At 46.7% G+C, this 19291-nt stretch overlaps 1 protein-coding gene across 1 annotated transcript; it reads left to right on the top strand.

Annotated features, from left to right (window-relative positions):
• Window positions 1-15217: 15217 nt before the first annotated feature.
• On the top strand, window positions 15218-17108 carry LOC127312743 (uncharacterized). Its single transcript, XM_051343292.2, has 3 exons — window positions 15218-15417; window positions 16053-16452; window positions 16691-17108. Exons 2-3 carry the CDS (start codon window positions 16120-16122, stop codon window positions 16850-16852), a joined length of 495 nt encoding a protein of 164 aa, XP_051199252.1. The 5' UTR covers window positions 15218-15417; window positions 16053-16119; the 3' UTR covers window positions 16853-17108.
• The last annotated feature ends 2183 nt before the right edge of the window (window positions 17109-19291 follow it).

Genomic DNA, 19291 nt, shown 5'->3' with positions numbered 1-19291 from the left:
ATACAAATATATCTAGTTAACAAATGTGTCTAGATACATCTGTATCTAGATAAAGTTGAGTCAATTAATTTGGTTCGGAGAGAGTATATGGTTCTCTACGGGCTACGGCTAGCTGTTGGTACGTGCTCGCTTTACTGGCAGACATAACGCAGTCATTGCAGATATACTACTGATGATTACCGCGATACGATCGCCACAAACCAGCATGCATGCTGAAAAGCTGAAGAAGACACCAGATTAAGCGAGTCCACTGGTAATTGACGCAGCTTTTTGGGCGGATCCGCTGCCCGGCTGCTAGGAGGATCCTAGGCGAGATTCTTGGCTCGTCCTGAACGCATGGGAGCATGGGCTCCGAGAATATATCTTACTGCACAGTCTCGTCCTTGGAAACTGAAGAATGAAGACCAGGACTTGACGGCTCGTACGTGCTCAGGAGAAAACATATCAAGAAATGGCTAGCTAGATTCTCATTTATTTTTTAAATATTCTGGCTTGGGGTTCACCACATATATATCCAAAATTCAGTTCAACGTTTGGTTAGGAGTTGGGGCCTGGCCGCCTGGGGTACCAAACAATTAGCGTGCGTTTGGTTCTAGACCAAAACATGGATGGGATGGGATGATCCTCTTTCTTGGTACGTTTGGTTACAAATTAAGGTGGATGGGACCATCCCAGAAAGGAATATTCCTTGAAAATCCTGAATCGACCCGTCCCTCGAAATCGACCGAACCTCCCGATCCACCTTTTCCTAAAAACATGGACCGTGGCTAATCCCTCTCCCTCATCTCCAATCGCGCACAGCGTCTTGCCCACCTCTGGCGGACATAGAAAGCATATGCGAGCGGCGTCGGCGTCCTTGACCCTGGGAGCGCGCGGCGTCCTTGACCCGGGAGCGCGCGGCAACCTAGGCCATGTGCGAGCGCGGCCGGGCTGGGCACGGTCGGGCGGCGGCGGCTGCTCACGGCCGAGCGGCGGCGACTGGGCACGGCCGGGCGGCGGCGGCTTCGCACGGCCGAGCGGCGGCGGCTGCTCATGGTCGGGCGACGGCGACTGGGCACGGCCGAGCGGCGACGACTGCTCACGGCCGAGCGACGGCGACTGGGCACGGCCTGGCGGCGGCTCATTGGGATGGAGGGGCACGAGGTCGACAGGCGGCTCATGAAGATGATTTTCCTGTTTTTTACTAATTGCAATTAGACGGCTGTTAATAAACTGTTATTAGTATCATAAGATAAATACACTTCATCCCATCCCACTCAGATCTTCAAACCAAACAGAATATGGGATCACCCAATATGGACCATCCCATCCCCAAAATATCTAGATCATCCATCCCATCCCTCTCAAGTCACCAACCAAACGCACGCTTACTTCGCGAGACATAGTTGAATGACATGTTGGGACGAGTTCTTCAGCTCTCATGTCATGTCCCTCCGTCCCGCGCACAAGGGACAGCCTATCTTGCATCGTACCCATGCATGCACACTCATGCGCCATGCTGGAATATATATAGGCCAGTGGCGATGCACCGTGTAGAGTTGCTTAAAATGCTTCACTGATAATTAGAAATTGTGTTTTAGAAAACACACTGATGACGATAATTAGAGCATGCACTGTACTTATGTCTGCAAACTACCCTGTTGATATGTATATTCAGATGGAGGGCGAGCAGCCTGTACAATTGAGTGTGCGATGGTCATGTGGTTGCAGACTCATAGTAGGACCCCCGGTTGCATTGGAGCCTCAAAAGGCCATGCCTCCCTGTCAACTGTCGTCCTCCTCATCCGCCAATCCTACCAGAGGCATCTCTTGCTTCCCCATAGAAACAAACACAAATGCTTCCTTGGGTTTTCCGTTTCCCCTCCCAAGCAAAGAGATGTGCTTGTTTTCTCCATTTCCATTAGGGCATCTCCAGCGGGCCGACGAATTTCCGACGGCCAAAATATCCGCGTGCGTCCGTTTGCGTCGGCCCGGGACGCGAAAATGTTCATGCGTCCGTTTGCGTCGGGTGGCTCCAGCGGGTCAACACGCCCAGTTTAGGTTTAGAAAATTCAGAAAAAAGGTTGTAGCCTCATATTAGCTCAAATTGAGGTCTGAAATAAGTTCACCACACTTTGCACATGGTACGGCGCAAAATGGAGTCCAAAAGGGGCACAGCAAGGCCAGAACAACATATGAAGTCCAAAAGGAGGCGATGGTACTAGACATTGGCGCCGCAGGTCAGGCGTCTCGCGCGCAGATTTCGGCGCGCCTCTTCATGAACCAGGCCCTAGTGTCGTCGTCGACGCTGCTTAAGTTGGGTAGCATGATCCTTGTGTCCTTTGCACGGGTCTTGGCCTCGGCGTCCATCCTCCTGGCCTCGAAGTCACGCTATGGTCGTGGGCTATGGGGGAGTCTGGGGCGGCGACAGGTGCGAGGGTTCCCTCGGAATCCATGGTTGTGGCTGCGGCGGCGAGGACGTTCATCGCTTCTGGACTGCTGGCGCCGGTCTACTTTTTTCGCGCGGGGAATGGCCATTGGCGAGAATGTTATCGGCCTCCCTGCCACTGACCGCGGGTCCTACGTAAGTTTCAGCGGACACTCGGCGCGACCGCGGAGCGTTCGCGGAGACGCAAACCTAGTGCATATTTGGACCAGGTTTGCGTCACCGCGGACGGCCCGATCACTTTGCGTCGCCCCGCTGGAGCAGGGCTCAGACGCATTTTCGTTCTCCGCAGATGCAAACGGTCGCTCAACGTCCGTTTGCGTCGCCCGTTGGGATGCCCTTATCTTTGCAAACATGTACTCCATCTTTGAAACATTTAGGTTGTTCATTTCCTCATAATAATTTGATGTCTACTATGGCTATGCAATGGTAGAAGTTTGTTTGTTTAAAAAATGTAGGTGTGGCTACAGCTGGGCATGGGCAGCCCGACCCAAAAATCCCGGGTTGGGCCAGACTTACACGTCGTGCCGAGCTCGGGCCTAATATTTCAGCCTGAACATCGGGCCGGGCCGGACTCACGATTGCAGTTTTCATGATTTAGTTAAGGATCGGACCAGGCCTCTCCGGCCGGGCCGGGCTTTTGTTTGTTCAAGCTGGGTTAGGGCCCGATTTACAAGCCCGGTGCTCGGACCATGCTTGGGCTTAACCTTTTAGCTTCGTGCTTTTTTGGGCCTGGCCCGAAACCCGGCCCGGCTTGAGTTTTGCCTTATTGGTTGAGTTGAAATGGATATGGTGTGACATTACGACTATTATGTTTTAGGTACTTCGACCCTTTCATTCTCACGGGGTGTCCTCTAGTGACATGTCGTACGATGAGCGGTACACACCATTCATCACGAGTCTTGGTCTCCTCCTGTTCATCATGCTTGTGCTGGTCGACACCAAACCTCAACGCCGCGGCAATAACCGCACTTGTCGACCGGTGGAGGCCGGAGACACACACAATTTCCACCTGACGACCGGGGAGATGAGCCCTACTCTTCATGATGTTTCCATGATCATTGTACTTCCTATTGGTGGCGAGCCACTGTGTATGAGCAAAGATTCGAACGGGTGACAACAATAGATGGAGGCTCTTATTGGTATGGCCCCTAAAGAGCCTGAAGACAAGGTTAAAGATAGAGTTGCAACATGCGTACATTACACATGGAGGAGGAGAATGATGAACCAGACCCGGAGGTGCACAAGAAGATTCCTCCAAGGAGGGGAGGTGGCTCTAGGACGCGCGGAAAGAAGTAGTTGTGGTATCGAACTATGTTGGTGTCAAACTTTGTAGAAGTTGGTGTCAATTTGAACTTGCCGGAGATGGTGGTATCGAACTATATTGAAATTGTCTTGAGCTTGTATGATGTTGTGGGTTTGTCAATTTGAACTTGTACTTGTTAAAAAAAAAATTGAACTTGTATGATTTGGTGTATCTGTCACTTTAAACTTGTCTAGTGCTCAGACCAAGCAGAACTGTCTTTTGGCAAGTTTATGAAGCATAGTGTCAATAGGACTGGCGCTATACTCAAGTTATTTTTGTCGATTTTGCCGCAATTCCCTCCCTAAAATTAGGTCATCTCCAGCGGCGCGACGCAAACGGACGCTGAGCAACCGTTTTCGTCCGCCGTGACCGAAAATGTGTCTGGCACCACTTCCAGCGGGGCGACGCAAAGTGACCGGGCCGTCCGCGGAGACGCAAACCTAGCCCAAATATGCGCCAGGTTTGCGTCTCCACGGACGCTCGGCGGTCGCGCGGAGCGTCCTCCATTTCTTACCCGGTCCCGCATGTCAGGGACAGCGAAATCGATCGCTTCGATTTGCTTCTTGTTCCCCTTCTTTCCTGCCCTAGTGCGACGCCACCACCCCAACCCCACCCGCCGCCGTCCGGCCGCAGCGCCGCAGTAGTCGCCGTCGGCTCCATTTTTGCCGCGCGGGAGAGCAGGAGCGTACTCGGGCTTGGCTCCGCCGCGTACCTGCCGGCTGTTTTGGGGTGAAACGCTCCCGGTTGCCCGCCCTTCCGCGCCGCCCACGACCTGTTCGGTCAATTGCATCGGTATGTTTCTTACTCGTGTTTTCGGCGCTATCGTGCGCGGTCATTGATCCGCAGTTTGTACCCACGCAGATGGACATGTGGCAGATGTTGGACAAGTTCCGCGCGGAGGTCGTCGACTCCTCTTCCGACGAGGAGTCCGATCAGTCAACGCAGACTTTGGCAACTACTGCGGCCTCCATGATCCACGAGTTCACCTCTAACCCGGGGCCGCAGCACCGGGGCTCTGTGAAGGGGCGCTCCAAAAACCTGCCGCGCAACAGAGTGGAAGGGCAGGCCCGCCTCCACAAGGACTACTTCCACCTCACCAATCCGATCTTCCCGGAAAAAATGTTCCGGCGCCGATACAGGATGTCAAGGGACCTGTTCTTGGTCATTCTACGGGGCGTCAGAAACTACGACCCCTACTTCCAATGCAGGCGCGATGCAACAGGTGCGTTAGGCTTCACCTCCTACCAAAAATGCTCCGCGGCTATTCGCATGCTCTCATATGGAATGGCTGCGGATATATTCGATGAGTATCTTCGAATGGGTGAGAGCACCTGTCTTGAGGCCATGTACAGGTTTTGCCGAGCCGTGATTGCCGTGTTCGGAGAATATTACTGTAGGGAGCCAACTGTTGAGGATACAAAGCGGCTCCTGTCTATCAACGAGTCTAGAGGCTTCCCAGGAATGATTGACAGCATAGATTGCATGCACTGGCAGTGGAAAAACTATCCATTTGGATGGCAGGGTGCGTACAGCGGGCATGAGAAGGGAAAAACTGTCATTTTTGAAGCTGTCATATCTCAAGATTTATGGATTTGGCATTCATTCTTTGGCATGGCCGGTTGATGTCTACGGGTGCTTCTATTCTTGTAGACAGTGTTGGGCCTCCAAGAGAAGAGGTTTGTAGAACAGCAGCAAGTTTCCCTTAAGTGGATCACCCAAGGTTTATCGAACTCAGGGAGGAAGAGGTCAAAGATATCCCTCTCATGCAACCCTGCAACCACAAAGCAAGAAGTCTCTTGTGTCCCCAACACACCTAATAGGTGCACTAGTTCGGCGAAGAGATAGTGAAATACAAGTGATATGAATGAATATGAGCAGTAGTAATGGCGCCAGAAAAGTGCTTGCTGGCGTGCAGTTGATGGTAGTAAAATTGCAGGAAGTATAGATGCAAAGAAAACAAGAAACAAGCAGCGATAGCGATATTTAGGAACAAGGCCTAGGGATCATACTTTCACTAGTGGACACTCTCAACATTGATCACATAACAGAATAAATAAATAGATGCTAGACTCTACACCCTCTTGTTGGATGATGAACACCACTAACTGTGTAGGATTACACGAACCCTCAATGCCGGAGTTAACAAGCTCCACAATATTCAATGTTCATATTTAAATAACCTTAGAGTGCATAACAGATCAACATAACCAAACCAAGTACTAACATAGCATGCACACTGTCACCTTCACACTACGAAAGGAGGAATAGATCACATCAATACTATCATAGCAATAGTTAACTTCATAATCTACAAGAGATCACAATCATAGCCTACGCCAAGTACTACACGATGCACACACTGTCACCATTACACCGTGCAGGAGGAATAAACTACTTTAATAACATCACTAGAGTAGCACACAGATAAATTGTGATACAAAACACATTGCAATCATAAAGAGATATAAATAAGCACTTCACTATGCTACTCTGAATTACTCTCTGGCAAGATAACGAACACTAATTCATCATGTAGGCAAACCTTAAAGATGCATTCCCAAGTACTAATGAACACCCCACGCTGTCACTTTGAGCATTCACAGGAGGTACTAACACACCACAATTTCATAGAGACATCCAACTCAAATCATAACTCAGTGAATAAGTATTCTGTGAAATATAGCCTAAGAGACCCACACGGTGCACACACTGTCACCTTTACACACGTGGGACAAGGAGTCTCCGGAGATCACATAAGTAAAATCCACTTGACTAGCATAATGACATCTAGATTACAAGCATCATCATATGAATCTCAATCATGTAAGGCAGCTCATGAGATTATTGTATTGAAGTACATAGGAGAGAGATTAACCACATAGCTACCGGTAAAGCCCTTAGCCTCGATGGAGAACTACTCCCTCCTCATGGGAGACAGCAGCGTTGATGAAGATGGCGGTGGTGTTGATGGAGAAGCCTTCCGGGGGCACTTCCCCGTCCCGGCGGCGTGCCGGAACAGAGACTCCTGTCCGCCAGATCTTGGCTTCGCGATGGCGGCGGCTCTGGAAGGTTTTCTCTGGTTTCGTCGAACGTGGTAGGGTTTTCGCGACGAAGACTTTAAGTAGGCGGAAGGGCAGGTCAGGGGGCCACACGAGGGCCCCACACAGCAGGCCGGCGCGGCCAAGGCCCAGGCCGCGCCGCCCTAGTGTCTGGCCACCTCGTGGCCCCACTTCGTCTCCCCTTCGGACTTCTGGAAGCTTCGTGGAAAAATAGGACCCTGGGCGTTGATTTCGTCCAATTCCGAGAATATTTCCTTACTAGGATTTCTGAAACCAAAAACAACAGAAAACAGGAACTGGCACTTCGGCATCTCGTCAATAGGTTAGTTCCGGAAAACGCATAATAATGACATAAAGTATGCATAAAACATGTAGATATCATCAATAATGTGGCATGGAACATAAGAAATTATCGATACGTCGGAGACGTATCAGCATCCCCAAGCTTAGTTCCTGCTCGTCCCGAGCAGGTAAACGATAACAAAGATAATTTCTGGAGTGACATGCCATCATAACCTTGATCATACTATTGTAAGCATATGTAATGAATGCAGCAATCAAAACAATGGTAATGACATGAGTAAACAAATGAATCATAAAGCAAAGACTTTTCATGAATAGTACTTTCAAGACAAGCATCAATAAGTCTTGCATAAGAGTTAACTCATAAAGCAATAAATCAAAGTAAAGGTATTGAAGCAACACAAAGGAAGATTAAGTTTCAGCGGTTGCTTTCAACTTATAACATGTATATCTCATGGATAGTGTCAATGTAAAGTAATATAACAAGTGCAATATGCAAGTATGTAGGAATCAATGCACAGTTCACACAAGTGTTTGCTTCTTGAGGTGGAAAGAGATAGGTGAACTGACTCAACATAAAAGTAAAAGAAAGGTCCTTCAAAGAGGAAAGCATCGATTGCTATATTTGTGCTAGAGCTTTTATTTTGAAAACATGAAACAATTTTGTCAACGGTAGTAATAAAGCATATGTATCGTGTAAATTATATCTTACAAGTTGCAAGCCTCATGCATAGTATACTAGTAGTGCCCGCACCTTGTCCTAATTAGCTTGGATTAACACTGATTATCATTGCATAACATATGTTTCAACCAAGTGTCACAAAGGGGTACCTCTATGCCGCCTGTACAAGGGTCTAAGGAGAAAGTTCGCATTGGATTTCTCGCTTTTGATCATTCTTCAACTTAGACACCCATACCGGGACAACATAGACAACAGATAATGGACTCCTCTTTAATGCATAAGCATGTAGCAACAATTAATGTTCTCATATGAGATTGAGGATATATGTCCAAAACTGAAACTTCCACCATGATTCATGGCTTTAGTTAGCGGCCCAATGTTCTTCTCTAACAGTATGCATACTCAAACCATTTGATTGTGAAAACCGCCCTTACTTCAGACAAGACGAACATGCATAGCAACTCACATGATATTCAACAAAGGTAAAAAGTTGATGGCGTCCCCAGGAACATGGTTATCGCACAACAAGCAACTTAATAAGAGATAAAGTGCATAAGTACATATTCAATACCACAATAGTTTTTAAGGCTATTTTGTCCCATGAGCTATATATTGCAAAGGCGAATGATGGAAATTTAAAGGTAGCACTCAAGCAATTTACTTTGGAATGGCGGAGAAATACCATGTAGTAGGTAGATATGGTGGACACAAATGGCATAGTGGTTGGCTCAAGGATTTTGGATGCATGAGAAGTATTCCCTCTCGATACAAGGTTTAGGCTAGCAAGGTTATTTGAAACAAACACAAGGATGAACTGGTGCAGCAAAACTCACATAAAAGACATATTGTAAACATTATAAGACTCTACACCGTCTTCCTTGTTGTTCAAACTCAATACTAGAAATTATCTAGACTTTAGAGAGACCAAATATGCAAACCAAATTTTAGCAAGCTCTATGTATTTCTTCATTAATAGGTGCAAAGTATATGATGCAAGAGCTTAAACATGAGCACAACAATTGCCAAGTATCACATTATCCAAGACATTTTACCAATTACTACATGTAGCATTTTCCGTTTCCAACCATATAACAATGAACGAAGCAGTTTCAACCTTCGCCATGAACATTAAAAGTAAAGCTAAGAACACATGTGTTCATATGCAACAGCGGAGTGTGTCTCTCTCCCACACAAGCATGTATTTATTCAGAGAATGAAAATAAAAAAATGAAAATAAAAGCACACAGACGCTCCAAGTAAAGTACATAAGATGTGACCGAATAAAAATATAGTTTCAAGAGAAGGAACCTGATAAGTTGTTGATGAAGAAGGGGATGCCTTGGGCATCCCCAAGCTTAGATGCTTGAGTCTTCTTGAAATATGCAGGGATAAACCACGGGGCATCCCCAAGCTTAGACTTTTCACTCTTCTTGATCATAGTATATCATCCTCCTCTCTTGACCCTTGAAAACTTCCTCCACACCAAACTCAAAACAACTCATTAGAGGGTTAGTGCATAATAAAAATTCACATGTTCAGAGGTGACACAATCATTCTTAACACTTCTGGACATTGCCCAAAGCTACTGGACATTAATGGAACAAAGAAATCCACCCAACACAGCGAAAGAAGCAATGCGAAATAAAAGGCAGAATCTGTCAAAACAGAACAGTCCGTAAAGACGAATTTTAAAGTGGCACCAGACTTGCTCAGATGAAAATTCCCAAATTGAATGAAAGTTGCGTACATATCTGAGGATCAATCACGTAAATTGGCATACTTTTCTGAGTTACTTACAGAGAAGTAGGCCCAGATTCGTGATAGCAAGAAATCTGTTTCTGTGCAGTAATCCAAATCTAGTATGAACCTTACTATCAAAGACTTTACTTGGCACAACAATGCAATAAAATAAGATAAGGAGAGGTTGCTACAGTAGTAACAACTTCCAAGACTCAAATATAAAACAAAAGTACTGTAGTAAAATAAACACAAGGGTTATCTCCCAAGAAGTTCTTTCTTTATAGCCATTAAGATGGGCTCAGCAGTTTTAATGATGCAGTCGCAAGAAATAGTAGTTGAAGCAAAAGAGAGCATCAAGAGGCAAATTCAAAACAAATTTAAGTCTAACATGCTTCCTATGCATAGGAGTTTTGTAAATAAACAAGTTCATGAAGAAAAAAGTAACAAGCATAGGAAGATAGAACAAGTGTAGCTTCAAAAATTTCAGCACATAGAGAGGTGTTTTAGTAACATGAAAATTTCTACAACCATATTTTCCTCTCTCATAATAACTTTCAGTAGCAACATGAGCAAACTCAACAATATAACTATCACATAAAGCATTCTTATCATGAGTCTCATGCATAAAATTATTACTCTCCACATAAGCATAATCAATTTTATTAGTTGTAGTGGGAGCAAATTCAACAAAGTAGCTATCATTATTATTCTCATCATCAAATATAGGAGGCATATTGTAATCATAATCAAATTTATCCTCCATAACAGGCGGTACTAAAAGACCAATATCATTATAATCATCATAAATAGGAGGCAAAGTATCATCAAAGTAAATTTTCTCCTCAATGCTTGGGGGACTAAAAATATCATGCTCATCAAAGCCAGCTTCCCCAAGCTTAGAATTTTCCATATCATTAGCAACAATGGTGTTCAAAGCGATCATACTAATATGTTCCATAGGTTTTTTAATTTTCGCATCAAACCATCCATGTCTTAAATCAGGAAATAGAATAAGAAGCTCATTGTTGTCCATTATGCCTAACTAGTGTAAACAAGAAACAAAAAGATGCAATTGCAGGATCTAAAGGAAATAGCTTCGAGCACACACACAATGGCAACAGAAAAGTACTTTACCTGGGACCGGAGTATGAGTGCCTTTTACCTTTCCTCCCCGGCAACGGCGCCAGAAAAGTGCTTGATGTCTACGGGTGCTTCTATTCTTGTAGACAGTGTTGGGCCTCCAAGAGCAGAGGTTTGTAGAACAGCATCAAGTTTCCCTTAAGTGGATCACCCAAGGTTTATCGAACTCAGGGAGGAAGAGGTCAAAGATATCCCTCTCATGCAACCCTGCAACCACAAAGCAAAAAGTCTCTTGTGTCCCCAACACACCTAATAGGTGCACTAGTTCGGCGAAGAGATAGTGAAATACAAGTGGTATGAATGAATATGAGCAGTAGTAATGGCGCCAGAAAAGTGCTTGCTGGCGTGCAGTTGATGGTAGTAAAATTGCAGGAAGTATAGATGCAGTAAAACAGTAAACAAGCAGCGATAGCAATATTTAGAAACAAGGCCTAGGGATCATACTTTCACTAGTGGACACTCTCAACATTGATCACATAACAGAATAAATAAATAGATGCTAGACTCTACACCCTCTTGTTGGATGATGAACACCACTAACTGTGTAGGATTACACGAACCCTCAATGCCGGAGTTAACAAGCTCCACAATATTCAATGTTCATATTTAAATAACCTTAGAGTGCATAACAGATCAACATAACCAAACCAAGTACTAACATAGCATGCACACTGTCACCTTCACACTACGAAAGGAGGAATAGATCACATCAATACTATCATAACAATAGTTAACTTCATAATCTACAAGAGATCACAATCATAGCCTACGCCAAGTACTACACGATGCACACACTGTCACCATTACACCGTGCAGGAGGAATAAACTACTTTAATAACATCACTAGAGTAGCACACAGATAAATTGTGATACAAAACACATTGCAATCATAAAGAGATATAAATAAGCACTTCACTATGCTACTCTGAATTACTCTCTGGCAAGATAACGAACACTAATTCATCATGTAGGCAAACCTGAAAGATGCATTCCCAAGTACTAATGAACACCCCACGCTGTCACTTTGAGCATTCACATGAGGTACTAACACACCACAATTTCATAGAGACATCCAACTCAAATCATAACTCAGTGAATAAGTATTCTGTGACATATAGCCTAAGAGACCCACACGGTGCACACACTGTCACCTTTACACACGTGGGACAAGGAGTCTCCGGAGATCACATAAGTAAAATCCACTTGACTAGCATAATGACATCTAGATTACAAGCATCATCATATGAATCTCAATCATGTAAGGCAGCTCATGAGATTATTGTATTGAAGTACATAGGAGAGAGATTAACCACATAGCTACCGGTACAGCCCTTAGCCTCGATGGAGAACTACTCCCTCCTCATGGGAGACAGCAGCGTTGATGAAGATGGCGGTGGTGTTGATGGAGAAGCCTTCCGGGGGCACTTCCCCGTCCCGGCGGCGTGCCGGAACAGAGACTCCTGTCCCCCAGATCTTGGCTTCGCGATGGCGGCGGCTCTGGAAGGTTTTCTCTGGTTTCGTCGAACGTGGTAGGGTTTTCGCGACGAAGACTTTAAGTAGGCGGAAGGGCAGGTCAGGGGGCCACACGAGGGCCCCACACAGCAGGCCGGCGCGGCCAAGGCCCAGGCCGGGCCGCCCTAGTGTCTGACCACCTCGTGGCCCCACTTCGTCTCCCCTTCGGACTTCTGTAAGCTTCGTGGAAAAATAGGACCCTGGGCGTTGATTTCGTCCAATTCCGAGAATATTTCCTTACTAGGATTTCTGAAACCAAAAACAGCAGAAAACAGGAACTGGCACTTCGGCATCTCGTCAATAGGTTAGTTCCGGAAAACGCATAATAATGACATAAAGTATGCATAAAACATGTAGATATCATCAATAATGTGGCATGGAACATAAGAAATTATCGATACGTCGGAGACGTATCACCGGTTCCAACAATGACATCAATGTGTTGCACCGATCACCGGTTTTCAACCGGCTCATGCAAGGCAAAGCTCCCCGGGTGAGCTATGAGATCAATGGAAATGCATATGACAAGCCATATTATCTTGCTGATGGCATCTACCCTAACTGGGCCAGATTGGTAAAGACTGTCCATAATCCAAACTCCGAGAAGACGAGGAGGTTTGCCAAGATGCAAGAGGCTTGCAGGAAAGATGTGGAGCGCGGATTTGGTGTGCTCCAAGCTCGGTGGGCAATTGTCCGTCACCCGGCAAGAACATGGTCGCTGAAGACCATGCATGAGGTGATGACATGCTGCGTGATCATGCACAACATGATCGTTGAGAACGAGCGTCCTGATGGCCGCAATGAGAATCACTGGGATTTCCAAGGTGAGCTGGTTGCGCCACTTGCTGGAGCTTCATCTTGGCAGGACTATCTACATAGGAATGTATAGAAGTCACTGACGAAAACGTCTCCAAACAGCTGCAAACGGATCTGATTGAGCATCAGTGGAAATTGGCTGGCCATGAAGATCGTGCCTAGAGAAATACTATCTTATTTTCATGTCGACTTTTCAAAATTTAAATGTAATAACTATAACTTTGTTGATTTCCTTATTTTGTTGTTTGGAAACTTCTTAAATTGATGCAAACGCGGAAATGCGTCGGCCCGCTGGAGCCACCCCTAGATGCAAACGGACGCGCGGACAAAAACGATTTGTCGAGACGTCCGCCGCACGACGCAAACGGATATTTCGAACGTCCGAAATGCGTCGCGCCGCTGGAGATGCCCTTAGAAGTTAGAACAACACATGTGGATTACTGATGTCACGTCACATCACCATTCACATGCATTAGAAATGGGCGCGTTTCAGTAGGAGCAGCGTGCTGCCAATTAACCTGAGCCGCCTGACACGCGCCCATTATTGACACTGACTTTCAGTATATCTGATTGGGGATCCTGCCACACCCCCGATCTATTCTTTTCATGCACCCCTTTTCTTTACCTAGCTTTGCCTTTTCCTTGGCTCCCTTTTGAATCATTTCCTCCTCCTTCCTCCTCTCCACTGCAACTGCTACAAATCTACAACCCTGGTCGTAGAGGCCATGTGGTGATGTGCATGGGGATGAGCAGCGGCCACTGTTTTTGAGGTGTCCAAGCATGATTCTGTGATTATTATCATCATCAGCCTGTTGAATTTCTTCTGTACAAGGTGGGCAGCCCTAGCCAAGCCCACAGCTCTTTTTGTTCTTCCACCTTTGCCTTTTGTACCTCCCCTCTTGACCACTCCTCCCCAACGCACTAGTAGAAAAACCACCCTTTAGTACCGGTTCTAAATGGCCTTTAGTACCGGATTTTGAACCGGTACTAAAGATCCGGTACTAAAGGCCTCCCACCTTTAGTACCGGTTCCTTACGAACCGGTACTAAAGGCTATTTTTTCTTTTTTTTTCTTTTTTTTTCACAAAAAGGCTATTTCGTTTATTTTTTTTTGTCCATTTTTTTCTAATTATTTTTCACTCCTTTTTTTCACAATTTCTAATATTTCCGTTAGTCTCTAACTACACTTAATCTTTAGTCAAATTACTTACCCGTGGTCAAACTTCCCGGTCGGTCACCCATCCTCACACTACTCCCGCACTAGCACGCTTAACTTCCGAGTTCCATCCCGTTTCACTTCCAAGTGCTTCGCGCGCATGTATGTGATAGTAGTATCATATCAATCCTATTAACATGTTGGTCGATGTCACACTTCTTTATTGTTTAAATTCTAAATAATTTTTTTAATAAACAAAAGTAATGATGTAATAATAATGTTGAATAAATAAATAAAATTAACTTTTTAAATTTGTATTATTTTTAATTATTTTTTAAATTTTTAATATTTTTTTGCCAAACCTAAAACCTGAAAATTTGAAAATATTATAATTTGCTAAAAGTAATAGTAATATTCTGGATTAAAAAATCTTATAATTATTATTTTAAAATTTTTAAAAATTTAAAAATATATAAAATTCTAAATTTCCGGAAAAAAAACTAAAATCTTCCTGCTTTCATATTTTCATTTGGAATTTTGAGAATCTAAAAATTGGCCAACCGGGTGAACCCTGGTACCCAGGATTTTTTTGATATATTATACGTTTTTTTTCGACGTCGTATGCAAAAGTTATTGCGGTTATACCATTTTTCAAAACTTTTTTGCAAAAAAAGTGAAAATTCAAATTTGTTAATTTTCCCTAATAGTAGGTTTCATAACATACAAGAATCTGAAAATATTTTATTTTTTGAATTTTCTATCATTTTCTTTTCTATTTTACAGTCCTAAAAACGCCGACCCACGGGGGGGGGGGTGTGTGTGTGTGTGTGGAGGTGCGTGGGGGAGCAGAAAAACCTTTAAATGCGGTTCGTGTCACGAACCCGAGATTTAAGGTTTTTCGGCGACGCTAACCCTTTAGCTTGGGTTAGGTTCGTGTCGCGACAGATTAAAAGTCCTTTGGAACCGGTACTAAAGGTGTGGACATTGCAACCGGTACTAATGCACCCTTTAGTACCGGTTCGTAAGCAAACCGGTACTAAAGGCTTAGACGGAAGACCCTTTTTCTACTAGTGACGCCACCCCACCAGCGCCATTGCCCGAGCGAGATCCCCGATCCCCTCTTTAAGTAGAGACAGCCAAGCTATTCGCTCGCCTTATTGTAGGGTTTCTTCGCAATTGGGAAAATGTCAGCTTGGCTCGTGGGCTAGATGAGGCGCAAGCAGACCTGAAGTTGATGCTTCTTCTTCGTCGCTACTGCAGGGAAGTGGTAGTACGAAAGGTGAGCTTCTTTTCCCTGCAATTTGGGTGTTCCTGACTCGCTCGCTAGGTTCAAGAATGAGTACTTGCTACCCGGGTTTCAGTCATCAGCATCAGTCCTTCTGCTTCCCTGCTCTTCCCCTTTCTGCGTGCTTTTCAGCTTTATTGTTGATGAGAGACAGAAGCAGAACAGGGGAAGCTGAAATTTTGCTATTGTGAAAGTTGTTCAATCTGCATTTTCATTTATTCCAGGAGTAGTAGTGTGGTTCTGGAGTGATCTTCCTCCCGGAACAAGTAACAGAAACAATGCATTCCTCCCGGAACAAGTAACTGAAAGTTGTTCAATCTGCACAAGTGATGTGATGACATTATATAGTTGCTTCAGAAAAAAAAACAATGCCTATATATCCAGCCAAAGCCGTTTCAGATTGCCAAAGCACGATGCCTATCCAGCAATCTCTGCTTAAGAAAAATACAAATAGAGTGGAAGGTGCCAGGCGTGCTGCATTTTGCCATTTTCTGTAGTATATTTTTCTACTTGTTCACATGTAAACCGTGATACGTTTTCAGTAGCGTCACATGCACATGGCCACGCTCAGCAGCAGATAACGATGAACTCACCCGCATTTGCTGCCTGCGTTTCTTTCCCCTGAGCAGCATAGCTGAAGAACCAATATTGGGAAGAACGGCGCGAGCGATCGAGCGGCTAGGTGGCCATCCGGCCATGAGCGGCTTCGTGGGGCAGCGGTCCTGGATGGGGGCCGCCGCCACCCCGTCGGAGCCGGTGGCCGGCGACGCGCGGGACGACGGCGCCGCCTCCTCCTCGTCCATGAACGCCAGCGCCATCTCCTTCGGCTTCGCCGCCACCGCCATCCTCATCGCCATGTTCCTCCTCATGGCCATCTTCGAGCACCTCATCAAGCCCGGATGGGCCGCCGCCCGGGCGTCCCGCGACGCTGGCGACGACGGAGACGCCCAGGAGCCGTCCCGCTCCGACCGGCACCGTCACCGGCCGCGCGACCACGGCTCGCCGGACAAGCTCGCACCTCCGCCCAAGGTAATAATTACTACAGTTATTCAAGATCCTAGCTTGCTCGCTCGCAGAATGAATGCCGCCTCCGTGCGTTCAGCTCACGTGCAGCGTGTCAGCAGCGACAAGGGCGCGGGCACGTCGTGTCGCGCTCGTGTCTGCAGTGCCATGCGTGCGTGCGTACGGGCGCGCTGCTGTTTCAGGAGAAATAAAAATGGACCATGACCTGCCATCACCTGAATCAATCTTTTTCTTTCGTTTGCAGATGGAGGTCGTGGTGGCCGCGCCGGACCTGACGGTGGTGATGCCGGGGCAGCGGTACCCGACGTTCCTGGCGCAGCCGGCGCCGCTCCTCTTCCCGTGCCCGAGAGAACCTTTGCGCTGGCCTCCGCACCATGACCGCCGCCATTCCTTCCTGCCGCCGTGACTCTCTCTTTCGCGCGGATAAGTGGAGTAGTTTGTATAGATCGAGGGTACGAGGCGGGAAATGCGGAGGTGATGCTGGTATGTGCGCCGAGGAAAATGTTGGATCGATTGTGCCGATTGCCTGATGTTCATAGGTCGTAGTCCTAGGGTAGGCAATGCATGTCTAGGATACTTCTTCATCCTCTGATCTTCGTCCACCGCTGTTCTTCTTGTGTGATGAAGGATTTTTCATGGCGTAGAATGCGTCGTTCATGTTATGGTCGGTTGGGCCATCAGGAGTATCCCTTGCTTTTTTTTTTTTTGAGAGGAGGAGTATCCCTTGCTGGGCTGAAGAAATTTGCCAGTCACATATTTTACGCCCATGCGTTGGCACCGTTCTAAGGGCCCGATTGGTTACTAACAATGTATTTTCCCGTATTGACTGGGCCAAAATTCGGCCGTTTGGAAGCTCAGCTCGCACGGAGAAGTTAAGCAGACCAAAAGTTGACCCGAGAGGAACAGCGTTTTTTCCAAGGACAGGCCCGGCCGAGCGCTGCGGGGTTATTGTTTTGCACGCATTGGGAAGCGCGGGAGACGAGGCGTACCCCTTTACTTTGCACTCCACTCTCCTCACCGCCCAACCGGCACTCTCACCTCTCTCGATTTCTCCATGGCCGCCGCCGCTCCTCCTCCTCCCCCACCGTTTGGTGGCCTCCCCACCAAGCGGAAAATGTACGCCCAACAAGTTTGGGCAGCACGCCAACTAGACCAGCTAGCGGCTGGTGGAGGCAACCTCGAGGCCACTCGAGGGGGCAACCACGGCGGCCGCCTCAGTGATCACATACCTGACTGTAGGGTCATCATCAACAGCGATCCCCGGTCCCCAGAGCATAGCCACATGCAAGGCACATGCGTTCGCAGATCCTGCCTTTGTCGATTTGGTAGGGGTTTTTTCGTCCCCTCCGGCGGCCGCCTCGAACATGCCATTGTCTTCTTCCCGTGCTCCGGTCGGCGAGTCCAGGTCTCGGAGTGTTCCTCCACCAGCAGGAGCGCCCGATTTCTCCAAGGTACGCCCACAATCTCGCAGATTTAGGTAGTGGTTAGGGTTTGGCCGATTTTATTAACCGCCGGCATTGTGCTATGTCCGGGGACTGGCGTTACGACATTAGGGTTAAAATGCATGCGCTTCTAGGCTAGCTTGTCGAGGTGTTGCATGCCCATGGTCGATTTCCCAATTTGGGCAGTGCATTTGTCAGGGTGTGAAATGATTGCACACCCAAATTTGGGAAATTGGGACGAAACTTGTAATGATGTGGCAAGATTTGGGTAATGATGTTGATCATTGTCATGCTCATGATGTAGATGATGATCAACACATTGATAGTGACAATGTGGTTGGTCATGGTGTTGGTCATGCTCTGGATCATGATCAACACATTGACCAGTTGTCAAAGATGTTCAACAGTGTCTTGCTCCTGCTCTAGATCATGATCAATGTCTTGCTCCTTCTTTAGACGTTGATCAGTTTCTTGCTCCTGCTTTAGATGTTGATTAGTGTCTTGCTCCTACTCTAGATGTTGATCAGTGCCTTGATGCTGCTCTAGATGTTGATCAGTGTATTCCTTCTACTCTAGATGTTCATCAGTGTAGTCTTTCTCCTCCTCATCATGCCATCTACACAAAGTTTCTTATCTGACTAGGTCGTCAAGCTAGAGTGCGACAAGGTGGTCAAGGGGTGGTTCCCTCCACCCAGCTACCAGGACAACATCGCCCTCAACCACTGGATGAGCGCGCTTAAGACGGAGCTGTGCTAGGATGGGTGGAGGTTGTGTTGATGCCACCTTCGATCGGGGGCGCAAGCCTAAGCTGGGGCACCTCGCCAGGTCGCTCATGTCGTGGAGGTTCTACGTGCAACTCAATACGGACGACCTCCACATGCTCGTCGTGCCGCCATGTTTCCAGGATGCGCTCCGGGGGTGGATCAAGATCCCACTGTCAGGGAGTGTGCCCTTATCTGCCTGCCGGTTCTGCGACGAGTGGGTGCAGGTCACCTACCATGGTGGACAGGTGGTCTTTGGCAGTAACTGGACGCAGACGGTCTACAAGTACGATCACCATTACGGCGACGACGTCGTGGAGTTCAAGTTCGAGGCCTTCATCTTGAATATGATCGTCTACAAGGCCATCTTCTCCACCGCCTGGCTTTACACCTACCTCGATCATGGCTAGGCAGCGATGACCCTCCTTTTATCTGTTTGACCATCTATAGTTGTAGTGGTACTTCCGAACCTATGCGGACTTGGTGTTTGATCAAGGGGTTCTACAGGCTTTTATCGCCATGGAACTTCCTTGCTTTTGCCCTAACAATGGTGATTATATGATGTAGTTAGCTAATTATGTCTGTTCTCTTGAGTGTTCGGTACTGTTTTGGTAACGACTAGTTATGGCTAAGAGCACCTTA

The sequence above is a fragment of the Lolium perenne genome, chromosome 1 (assembly GCF_019359855.2).
Source record: "Lolium perenne isolate Kyuss_39 chromosome 1, Kyuss_2.0, whole genome shotgun sequence".
Classification (NCBI taxonomy): Eukaryota; Viridiplantae; Streptophyta; class Magnoliopsida; order Poales; family Poaceae; genus Lolium; species Lolium perenne.
This window is presented reverse-complemented; position numbering and strand designations above follow the sequence as displayed.